The 13,130-nt window shown below is 37.3% G+C and overlaps 1 protein-coding gene across 2 annotated transcripts in view; it reads left to right on the top strand.

The window, feature by feature from the left end:
• Positions 1 to 2,421, top strand: part of LOC121298913 (calcium and integrin-binding family member 2-like) — a 41,351-nt gene extending 38,930 nt beyond the window's left edge. For both annotated transcript variants that reach the window (XM_041226224.1, XM_041226223.1), the window contains exon 6: positions 1,233 to 2,421. In XM_041226224.1, the coding sequence (XP_041082158.1) occupies positions 1,233 to 1,254 (22 nt within the window). In that variant the 3' untranslated portion in view covers positions 1,255 to 2,421. The remainder of the gene's footprint in view (positions 1 to 1,232) is intronic.
• Positions 2,422 to 13,130: the final 10,709 nt, after the last annotated feature.

Below are 13,130 nucleotides of genomic sequence, written 5' to 3'. Positions count from 1 at the left end.
AAAATACTTTTACAAAGCTAAAGATATTTATGTTGTAGAAACATTTTCGTATGCTAACCCTCTGATTTAATGAAAATGATTGCAATGGCCCTAATCTGCAATGTATGCAGATTTGTGTGTCACACAATGTGTTTTATGAGCCACTAAACTTGTGTGCAACTATTCAGCAACAAGCATGTGAAAATAGAAGGATGTGACAAGGGGGGTGTTAGAGTGGGTGCCAGTGGAATATCTTAAGTAGTTCTGGATTATTGAAAAAGAAAGCCCATTTACAGTGAATTGTCACTTCATTTCACAACAGCTAAATTGGCTTATTTAAATTTAAACAGTGGTAGTTCTTCATATTACAACCCTAACATGTATAAACCTGTTTTTTCACAAACCTCATATTAACTGTATTTTTGTTGTATGTTAATGTGTAGGTCAGAGAAAAAAACCACAGCTGCATTAATTGTTATGGCAATTTAAAGCAGACCCCAGAATTCATGCAGGGTAAAAACCACGTGAACTGGTTTAAAATTTATGGGATTTGCATTATTTAGTGTACCATTTCTCATACCTTCAGAGCTAAACAAATGGCTACCTATTAAAGTAAAATCATTTGGAGTAAGAAGTAAACTCCCAGACTGTTCAATTACTAGTAGTACTGTGCACAGATGCTTAATGATGCAATAAAGGAAAGAAAGAGAAAAATTGAGTGTACCGCATACAGCAAATCTAGTTTATTATGAATTTCTTGGAAGCATACGATAGTTTATGTGTAGTTGCCTTATATTCTGAGCGTTTGAGTGCTGTACTATTTTGTAGCAGAAGAACTGGGGTACATGAAACCAACTTTGAAGCAAATGTATTAACCTTTTTCTGTCGGGGTCCCTGTCTTGTCACCAACTTTTACAATGTGTAATGAATATTTGTCATTCCTCTGCAGGCAACAATTAGGGCTATTGGAGATACCACATGGGATACAAATTTCGTATCAGGAACACTGTTTTCTTGTAAAAATCCACCGGCTGTGGAGTAGGGGTTTTAGGGACTTAGAGAGGTATGCTGGTACATAGTTATAAAGCCTGTGCCGTGTTATGATCACTCCAATGAAGACTCCATTAAACCAGGCCAGACAGGTGACCGGTTTGCTTAAGCTTGTGGGAGCTTGTCTTAATGCCTGAAATGCTGTCGAAGCAAGTCAATGTTTACCAATACAATAAATGTGTTTTTTTTTTTCTTTTTTGCAGCACCTTTCATATACGGATCTGAGAAAAGCCGAAGGAGAACTTACAAAGAGAGAGACGTTGTCATCTGCTTCTCCTCACCTCAGGCAATTAGGGATGCTGTCATCCTCTACTACTGTGGCTCACAGTAACCTCACGCATGGGTTATTATGATGAACCATGCTCTACTGAGGGACTAGAAGCAGCGCACCACTACTCCAGTCAGTGATCCTATAAGTCTACCAATGTCGTTGTACTACAACTGCAAAAAATCTGAGAAGTTTGCTGCCTAATTCTCTGTTTGTATCTTGAATGATATGTATGTAAAAGGAGGTAATACGCTGGGTAGCAGGACAATGAAGGTGGAAATGTTATTTTTAAAGAAAGCACAGGCCTATCTAGGCCATTTCAAGTCACTATTTTATCAAGAGAAAACAAATGCATGTCTTTTTATACAATGTCACAGCTATGCTGAGATGTAACTATGTTATATACAAAAAAAAGAGGACACCAAGACTTGTTGCATTTTCTCTCCATAGTTACGATAAACACAGCTGACTCTGTCAGCTTTTTAATATCTGTTGCATAATGAAAAATAATATTTATTGGATACTCTTGAAATATGTTCGGTTTTTCTCAAAGTGGGTCAACCAACTGGAGAAGATCTCAAAGCCGGTGTGCATCAAGGAGAAAACAAGCAAAAAAAAAACTAAGGAAAAAAAGCACAGCACTGGCTCCAAGGACACAAAGACAGTTTTTGTAACAGCTATGCAATCCTCCCCATAAAAATGCATGAACGCAACTGTATTCTGTTGCCTGCTGCAAATTGCTTTTGTCATTTTAATTCCCATACTGCTTAGGGACTGGAGCATGACGACAATCATATATAACTGTTCTCCAGTTGAAAGGAAGGGCTCTCTCATTTTCACTGCATCCACTCCCAAGTCAACCACTGACACCCGTTACAGTGTGCTTTGATACTTTTTTGTGTTAAACTGTCCTTTAAAGGATGTTTTCAGTATTTGGTGTAATATAAAACATTTGGCTAAACTTTGAATATATACATTTTTCTGTTGCTTGTTGACTTAATGAATCTACTTTTGAAAGCAGTCCTGGTCTCCTCGTGATTTTCTTTAGTTTGTGTAAAATATAGAACTGAGTTATATGTCAGTGTCCTGAAAATGCTAATCTATGTTACACACTCCAAAACTAAAAGCCCTTACAGAAAACGGAACACAAATGAAAAAGAGTGATGTTCTGTCACTGGTTACTATAAAAGACATAGCTCACCACTGCAAATTATCTACAGTCTGGAGCCTGTGTGATGATATTGTGTTGTCAGCTTCCAGCTACAGCCACATTATCATCCTAATGGTAAACAATAGGGACACTGCATTGTTTTTAAGTGTGGTCTGAAAACACTATGTAACACAATTTTTGTTCCTGGGTAGTAAGTGTTATTTCCTAATTGCTTATGCCTCAAAGTATAGAAAATGGCTATTATTCCCCACAAACTTTGCTTTTGTGAACAGGACAGTGATATTTTGAAATTTACCTATTTCCAATGAGAAAACGGGCAAATGTGTGTCTTTTTGTTTACATATAGTCAGAAAAAAAACAACATATGAATCCAAATTAACATGTATTTATACTAAAGTAATGCAAAAATGACTACAAAAGATTTAGAAGTGAGTAGTTTTTTGAGATTTACGATTATACTGTAAATCGCTTTCACGAATCAGCCCCCAAATGTAGTCTCCCATCATGTTCTCGTTATACTGTCCTTGGTAGCGGCATTCAAAGTCCAGTATATCCTGGTGGAAGCTCTCGCCTTGCTCCTCTGAGTACGCTTCCATGTTCTCCTTGAATTTATCAAGATGAACATTTGAGGGACATCCTACAGTCCATTGTGCCGTAGTTCTTCACCAGAGTCTCAACCAGCTCCACATAGTTTCGGCCTTGTGATTGCCCAGGAAGCCCCGAACCACTGCGACAAAGCTGTTCCAAGCTGCTTTCTCCTTACTAGTGAGCTTCTTGGGGAATTCATTGCACTCCAGGATCTTCTTTATCTGTGGTCCGACGAAGACACCGGCTTTGACCTTTGCCTCAGACAGCTTAGGGAAGAAGTCTTGAAGGTACTTGAAGGCTGCCGACTCCTTATCTAGAGCTCTGACATATTGTTTCATAAGGCCCAATTTGATGTACAGTAGTGGCATCAGCACCTTCCGGGAGTCCACCAGTGGCTCCCACTTGACGTTGTTCCTCCCCACAGAGAACTCGGTCTGCTGTGGCCAGTCCCGCCTGTGGTAGTGTGCCTTGTTGTCCTTGCTGTCCCAAAGGCAAAGATAGCAGGGAAACTTGGTAAAATCGCCTTGGAGACCCTTCAGGAATGCCACCATTGCAGATATGTATCCACTTAGGCAGCTGGAACTAAACTGAACTGGTGGGCTTAAGGCCCCTGTACTTATACTACTATTTATATTACTGGAAAGTTCTAGAAAGTTCTAGAAGTTACTCCAAGTTTACTCAGCACTGAATCTATCTGGAATGTTCTGAAAAATAGGTAAATTTTAAAATATCACTGTCCTGGTCACAAAAGCAAAGTTTGTGGGGAATAATAGCCATTTTCTATACTTTTGAGGCATTAGCAATTAGGAAATAACACTTACTACCCAGGAACCAAAAAAATCCAAAAAATTGTTACACCATGAAATCAACTACAATCTCAAGCTGCCTGTTCTAATAGGCTTACAGACAATGTTGAGAAGCAATTGTAAAGGCAAACACAATGCTTCATTATATAGTCAAAAGTGTAGAGTACAAATAAAAGGAAGTGATGTCTAGATTATACTGTATACTGCTCTGGTTTGAACACACTTAAAATACTGCGCTCACTTCTGGTCCTAGCAATACAAAAATGAGCAACCAAACTATGATGATAAGTCGAGGGAACTGAATGTACAGTATTTCATATACAGTAACTGTATTTATTCTGAATTGAACCTGGCCAATACTTTAAACTCAGCACAGAAACCGGAACCAGAGGACACAGTTGGAAGTTAAGCGAAAACTTAGAACAGAAAGTAGGAGAGACTTGTTTACAGAGGTTACCAAGCCAGATTGAGAAATCATTCAGAACCTTTAAGATATGACAGCATTTTGGGATTAATCAGTTTCTAGGAATCAGACAAGCATTGATGGATCGAATGGCCTTCTGTCATTAGTAAATTATCGTATGTTCATATGTACTGTACATACACAAGAACTAGACAGTGTGAATAAAAGACCTACAAATTACCTGTAAAACAACTGCAAAGTAGATTCAAACAAAGTATTGTAAATAAATGTCCAGTTTCTTGAACCAAATCTCTCAACATCATTAGTAAATGAATGAGACTGCAATGTCATGAACCCTATTTGCACTTCTGTAAACCCAATGAATAATGAGTGCAACCCCACTGACTGGATATCCCTTATCTAAAGGTTAATGAGCTGTCTATGCAGGGTCACAGGGATTCCTGGTGTTCTGAACTTTTATACTCATTTATAGCAGTTCTTTGTGGCACAATATAAACGGAGACAGAGGGTCTATTGTTGCAGGAAGGAGCATGATCCAGAAACACTATGCTGCTAATAAGAGAAATGATCTTACACCTGGCTAACGCTTCCGAGCAAAAGCTGAGAAATGTATTTCCAGCTGATTTAAGAGCCATGACGTTCAATTACAGAACCATTGGGATTCTGTTGAAAGTATCTCGCAGCTATGCAGTCGTTGTCCTGGTTGTTCTGTAACCCTTTAAGTTGCCGGTTCTGGTAAACACAATAATACAAAGGAGAAAAGATCTGAACACATAGGATTACAGTGCTTCGGATCAAATCTCAATGTAAACCAGTTTGTAGTGGCAAATGAGATTGATCTCAAACTGATTGCAGCTAACAAAATATTTTCATACATCTTACACGTGTCAGATATTCAAACAGCCTTGTTTTCAACCTGGACCATGCTTTGACTCAGAACACACTGGAAGTGCAAGTGATTTTTCTGAGAGTAAGTCATGGAAACTGATAACTTTCGCTAGCCTACTATAGTACCAGACAAATGAGAACACATGTTTGAAATAATGTGTATCTTTCAAAACTGCACATTTAATATATTGTATATAGCTAATAGAAGTGCAAAGATTGACAGAATTAGCTACAATCACTTTAAGAGGGTTTGATTATACACACAGCGTACCACAGTGTATCAGATTCCCATATACACAGAATACAGTATGCAAGTTCTATTTTTCTTTTAAACCTTTGAAGCCTGGCAGCACAAATCTTCACAATACAGATCAAAAACGTATTATGTCCATCCACATCCCTTCCCATAACCCATAATGACTTTTAAAGCAGACTGAGATCATTGCAAGCAAGCTGCCTCAGCATTCATGTAGTTGATTAAGAGCTACGTGTGAGGGATGGTAAATCTGTTGTGGTGAAGTTAAGGGAACTGTCCTTGAACATATTAGTCAGAGAAATGATTTATTTGTTTCTTCTTTAGCATGAATTGGGTTTGAAATTGATCCGAAACAAAGCAGCAAAGGAATAGCCATCGTTATCGGCCAGTTAAATTTAATAGCAGGCAGTGTACCCCAGCCCTAGGTCACTGCTTGACTCAGCAAAGCTTCAGGTCAAAGTAATGATGCGCAGTGTGTGTGCTACACAGAGCAAAATATTACAGCGCCAAAACACAAATGGATTGTGTGTGAGCATTGATTCAAACCATTAGGCAAGTACATTAGAGGTTTCACAGAGGGGTATTTCATACATTTTAAAGCTAGGTTGTCATACTGTTTTTATTGAGCATTTCCAGTAAGCCAATATCACATATGCTTGAATTTAGTTCATGCTAGTCTATTATGGTCAAAATCACTACACAAGAGAAATCATTTTCGACTATTACAAATATGTTGGGGTAAAAAAAAAAAAAACATTTTATTACCTTTTCATTATTTTAAGTCCGGCACCTAACAATACCAAATTCAATATATTCAGGATAAACACTGCCTGACCACTTCATTACTGGATTTGGCATCTTGGCAAATTAGAGATCCAAATGAATTGATCATGTGATGTGCTGCAGTGTACTTAACCATCAACAATGCTGCACAGATGACAATGGCTACTTTCACAATGATAATTTGCTGTGCTAACATTGTGCACGAATGGTGTGAGAAGCATGACGGAGACTTCAGGCATCTTCCGTGGCCATCGCATCCCTGGATCTCAATCCAATCATGCACGTTTGGGATGAACTTGAATGACACATTAGATCCTCTACCTACATCTCTGCACCAATTGCATGCAATATTAATGACTGAATGGATTAACATCCCAGTGACAATGTTTTTTTTTTTTTACAGTGTACAATAAGTGCACAATATACCCAAAGCAGCATAGTCATATGTGTTATATACAGGGTGCACATTATAGTCCAAATATTACAGTCTTTCATTTTAAAGACTACATAGGCGAAAGGGTTTTAAAAACCTGAAGCTAAGAAAGGGCAAAGAACAGGATATAGAAGAAAAGGACAAATGAGTGCATTTGGCATATGAAGTACAAAACCATTATGTTAGGGCAGCTAAGAGGTTCAGCAACCACTACACTGGTGGCACTGTATTCATTAAATGGTGATAGAACTGTTTTTTCCTCATTATTAGTGGAATATTAGCAAAACATCACCCTAAACTCTTCACGGCTGCCTCTCTGCTAGTTTATTATCTTCTAGCTTTACTGCAACATTTCTATTTGACATTCCTGCTGCCCTTTCTCATTTCCTCTCTCATGAGCCGTTTGTATTTCAGCTATGTATGTGTTAGTTTAGACCAAGCTGTCTGCCCTTTCTTACATGCTAGCTCTGCTTTATAAGCCCTATCCATGTTCCTATGGAAGGTTTAAACTGGAGGAGAATTTCCTTATTCATCGACTGTGGAAAAACACTAGTAAAGTATGGTATCACCTACTGAATGTAACAAAGGGAAATCCATACACAACCTAATATGAATGCCCTACTTCAAAATCAAAAGCAAAAACCTAAACAACAATGTAACCCTTAAAATAAAACATTTCTTTGAGTTTGCAATGCGACCCAATTCATTCCAGAACAATTACACAGTGGTGAGGTACAATAATCAAAACATCAATATCTATACAAACAGGTGCCTTCCAGTCAAGACCATGACTATGGCACGGTTGATTAAATAGACCTGGACCTTTGAAGGCTTGGAGAAATGCCTGTTCTGGGGTTATAGGGCAACCTTTTATGTTTTACAATGTCTGCCCTGACGTGTCTAATTACATAAGTCTGGAGCACAGGGGATTGTGAGATATCTGTAATACAGATGACCTAGTCCTGAGATCATAGGGTAAAGCATTCCTAGCAGATGATAAGTGAAGTGAACTTTGGGCTCGTAAAAGGGTAGTTTTTCCCATGTGTTATGAAGAGTGACCTTATATACAACAATGCTGTTAGGGATGTTGGTTTTTATAACCCTGGTACACAATAGCCTTTTTTCTATAAGATGTAAAGACACCGTATACACTTTTTAATGCATACAGTATCACTCTGTAATTTATTGATGCTGTTCCTTAAAAAAATATTTTAAAAACAACAGCTAATAAAAAACATGCATAACAGTTTAAATCTTTGTCTTACATGGACAACTACGTGTTAATATTACCAATGTATTAATACTGAACATTTAAGGAAAAGTCTTGAGTATTGGGAGTATAGAAGGACCTCAAGAATTACCTGGAGACCGAGAGCACTGTTTTTTTTCCTTGTGAAAAAAAATCAAATATTGTTCCTTTTGAATCTTTTCAGCGCCTTTGACCAGCGATCCTAATGTGTCAGTGACAGAAAAGTTTGCACATTGAGCAAAAGTGTGGTCTCTTTAAAAACACACTGCCTCAATCTGGCCCAGTGGAGTCCTTTTTTTTTCAATCTTGTAAAGCCGATTTTATGGAGTAGGTTTAAAATACAGATGCCCTGGGTAGCATGGTTGATCTGAGGATTATAAATGTGTAACGACGTAATTTGTTTTATACACATGTGTGTTTTTTAACAGGGTGTTTCTAAAACTGACAGCACACGCAGTCATAATCTCCCCTCAGTGTCTACCAATCTCTGACCCAAATCTGGATGTTATCTGTAACAGAGTTTTTTCTCTTAGATTACATAAACAATATGGTGCTGCTTTAAGTTAGTCTTGCACTTATTTGATCATTTCACCTAGAGAGTTACACTGTCATAAACCAAACAACTGTTAACCCTAATGACTGACTTATTTTGTCGCCAGGGCCATGATTTGACCCCCTGCTGAGACACCGTTGGGACCAAGGAAGTGAAACAGTAACAGACTTCCTGAAAGCCAACATAAACAAACTGAGTACTTTCTTCAGCCTCATATTTTAAAATGAAAACACCTGTTTGTAATCCTGAATGGAAGTAGGCAAGGTGTTAGATTTATGGACTTATTTTGTCAGCTTCAACCACCAAAGGCATTTCTAAATGTTGATTTCTCAGGGTGGAGGCAGATTGAGGTTTGCATAGATAGGAAAAATGATGACACACTAAAAGCGTACCCCACAAAAACCGATAAAGTCCGTAGTCATTAGAGAAGACAGTCCACGCTAATAAGCAGTTAAATCCTCATTCTATTAGTGCAGACTTCCTTTATGATGTTAATATTCAGTCTAGGGGGAGATTACGCTGACAGTGTGGGTTAATTTAATTACAGCCTACACTGTGAACATCTGCTGATTTAAATTCCAATATAACCATTTCTGTTTGAGCCTGATACTGTTTAGGTCACAGTGGCAGTAAACCAACCTTAAGCAACATTGATCCCATTATACTGCATGAGCTGCTAAGGTAGCTTGTGGAGACCTTGCTGCATTGCCTCCAAGAACAAAGGTAGCCATTTCATTTACTTAGATAATCTTTAGATTGCTGGCTATAGAACTGTTTATTGATGAGCAGAATGGGAACCATTTAAAAAGTTAAAGGTGCAGTCCCCAAGGTTTTCAAATCCATTTCCTTGCCATCAATACCATTCCCACCGGTCACGTTATCCCATTTCATTTCTTCACCTTTGTCTTACACGGGTAGCTAATATTGTTAATATTACTCCTCTATATTGGTTTTCCACCATGTATTAACAACTTCCCACACCCTGCTTCATTGAAACTGGGTCAGATGGATGACTAGTGCTTCATCTGGAAATCACACTCAGGCTAGTATTGAGGAGCTCTTATACAGTATATGTCGACCAATATGGGGGTGAGGAATACTATTCTTTTCATAATATATTTTTATAATAACACAAGCCATTTCTATGCCCATTTGTCAACCCAAGTCAAAAGACCAATTAGGATGAACAGACGGCCTCCATTCAAACCATCTCTTTTCCTCTACTAAGCCTAAGCAGAGTTATCAAACACTGAACCCTGGAGACAAAAGATGTCTGACCAGTAGGGGTCATTGAAGCACAATGAGGCGAAGTGTACCCAGTCATTTTTTTCCTCCCCAATCCGGTAATTCAGCTCAACCAGGATTGGAACCAGAGAGCTCCTGATTGTACGACTCACGCTGCACTCTATAAGCACTGCAGTGGATAAGCCCCTAGGAGCTTAAAGATTTTTGAATTGATCCATGCTACATTAATAAAAGGTATATAGTTTACTGGGGGTTGTAGGACTTTATACAGTTTATTACTGTACATTGGGAATCCTTTATTATCAATAATTGGTTTAGTCTTCATTATTGTAATGTACTGAAAAGTTCTTATTGATAATTTATATTAGCAGCTAATAGTCATCTTACAGTCATCTATAGACAAAAAGGATCAGAACTACTAAATGGGAAGAAAGTTAGAACATGATTTAAGATAACCATGATTATCACGATAATTTATAGCCAATAATTAATAATTGAAAATGTCATTATCCAGCCCTACAGGGGATGTGACCAGACTATTCTATCACATTGAGTTATGAAAATTAAAGTAGTGTTGTACCTCAAAAAAATTAATTTGTTTACAGAACAAGGGCACAGCGAAAGGGCTGAGCTAATTAGTAATAGGGGCGTGTGTTTTATTACCTTCTTCACAGCACATCTGAAGCTTTATTCTTTTCGACACCATGTGATGAGCTCTATTAGACTGCATTTCCTTTAACGCCCATCTGAGCACTTAAAAGAGGACAGCAAATTCCAATGCACATTAACACGATCTGGTTATTGAATAACACGATTTCCCTTTACAGTGACATTGTTTTAGCTTTTCAGCTCAGCAGTATTACTTTACTTAGGGTTTTGTTATTATTATTCTTACTCTAATCAGATTTCATGTTTTTTTTTTTTTGGTCATCTTGAATTACGCTTTTGAAGTGTTAGAAGGATATGTTAAAACAAAAACTTGTGATGACAACAAGCTTCATAATGTGGCACCAGATAAAGCTATAGAAATAAATATTTACATAATCACATGTCTCACTTCCATTTCTTGAGTCAGATACTGTATCCAAAAGATCATTTTACTGTCCGATTTTTTTCTGAGCCTTTTTTTAAATTATTTTTTTCTTGTCTGTTACATTCAGTACAGATTGTTATAAAAAAAAAAAAGAATTGATCTGATTCAGTGTATTAAAGTTCAAAGTTCAAGTACTACATGTAGTTTTGCTGTTGTTAATATTTACTAATATTTACTCTCTGCACACAAGTATGTGATTCTGGGGCTGGAACTCCAGACATTAAAAACATGTTTTTAACTAAGTTATTTTTGCAGTTATGCATTTGTGTTGCAGGTACATACTGTATAATACATAATGTAATACACGTGTAAGTACAGATAAGCCAGTTAATATACTGTGTCATTTATTTTAAAGTTTTTATTCTTAACTAAGCTTACATAGCTCCATATAGTTTTGAAAGAAACAGATGCTATAGTAAACATGTACTTATTTTAAAACATGATATCTGGTACTACAATAGGTCAAGTAAATATATGCTGGTGTCCCATCCTGTCTCGGTCTGCCCCCACTGCACACACACACGCACACATGCACATTCACACACACTCACGCACACACGCACACACTCCTTCTTCAGTGGCTTCTTACGTGTCATTAACCAATCAGCTGCTATACCTATTGACTGACATGCTTTCAGCCAGTAACATGCTTTACCCAGAAGTCATTTCAAGTGTTTTTAATTGCCGTATGCCTGTTGATATTTCTATTGTTAGTACTTAAGATAAAAATCTAGCATAAGTTTGCAACTATGACTTGATAGTTAATTGAAAATGCCCCAAGAATGATCAATTTCCTTCATTAGATTTTGTTATCAGCGAGCAAGCTGTTACCATATATCGATGAAGAGTTAAGTGCTGAGTGGCATTTATGTGCTTTGGACACATAAAAGAGTCAATATGAAATCCATTTTAATAGTTTATCAACAGACGACTGAAGGAAAGAGGGAAGTCCCACAATAATGGTTGGCTCTTTTTTGGATCACTTCCTGTCCTTACCTTTGACCAGTGACCCGGGCTTCTCATCATGTTGACGTTATTCTTTATTCTGTGCCACCGATTGATTTATTCTGTGGAATAAACTATAAATCTATCCATTGAAATATACATGCATACATTTATAAAAAAAAATTAAAACCTGTGTATGTTACCCTGGAAACCATTGCAGACATCAACAAAATGACTTTGATTATTATTCCAGGGTATGCCCAATAAACAATGGGCACCCTGTATTATTATTCAAGTTCAAGGGCTAACTGCACCTGAGAAGACATTTGGGATTTATTTATGAACACCACATATCATAAATATTTCTCTTTGTGCTCTCAAATAAAGACACAGTCATTTCTGACAACTTCATGAATCCAATTTGTCCAGTATGCTTCCACTTAACGTTTGCATGAACCAGACCCCTGTGATCTTAGAGTGGATAGATTCTAAAATTGGTTTTGACATTGAAATATTGACTGGGGATGGGCATACAATTAAACATTCTCTTATAAAATAAAAGCACAAAAAATGGTAGTAGAATTAAAAGTAAACAATATTTTAGCCATTGTTTGAACCAAAACTTCAGCCATTTTTGAAGATTTATATGAGCTTAACATACAGCCTACTGCACTCAATATTCCTAGGTGGTCTCCCATCCAAGTACTAACCAAGCCCAACATTGCTTTGCTTAAGCATTGCATAGTAAGTTCGATTTGAAAAGCTTTTTGCAGTCAGAGATGTTGCCCAGGGGTCACTATGAGGAAGTAGCTCTTCTTGACCCCCATTTTTGAAGATAAGAACAGCATTTAAAAAAAGCCCCCCAGCCAATGAAGATACCCCCCCCCCCCCCCCCCCCCCAAAAAAAAAAAAAAAGATGTATTGCAATTGTTTATTTAGTATGTTAAAGAGCTATAACAAACTAGTACTGCAGATTATTATTCTTCTTCAGTACTGTATGCAGACAATGCAGTTATGTACTGCATTGTATGTTCTGCATGTATAATATATACAGGGTATTGATTTGTCATGTAATCTTTTTAGGATCAATTAAACATCAATAATTTGGCTACTAATACCCACCACAAATGTTAGGTGTTGAACTCTCCCGAGACTCTTTTTTTTAAAAAATCCATTAAAAAGACAAAAATAACTATTAGGCTAACAACTAAGGAAACCCTGGTGTTTAAACAGGCAGCCCTATCAATAGAGAAATAGCTTGTGTTCAATACAATAGATAGCAGTCCACCACTGCAAACAGACTCTGCTCCAGGGATTGTAAATGGCGGGATACTGATTTATCTTACTGTTATGTTTAATTTACGGTTTTCATTATTCTTATATTGGATTTTATTCAGTA

The sequence above is a fragment of the Polyodon spathula genome, chromosome 24 (assembly GCF_017654505.1).
Source record: "Polyodon spathula isolate WHYD16114869_AA chromosome 24, ASM1765450v1, whole genome shotgun sequence".
Classification (NCBI taxonomy): Eukaryota; Metazoa; Chordata; class Actinopteri; order Acipenseriformes; family Polyodontidae; genus Polyodon; species Polyodon spathula.
Note: the sequence above shows the minus strand (reverse complement) of the source record. Positions and strands in the feature narration are given on the sequence as shown.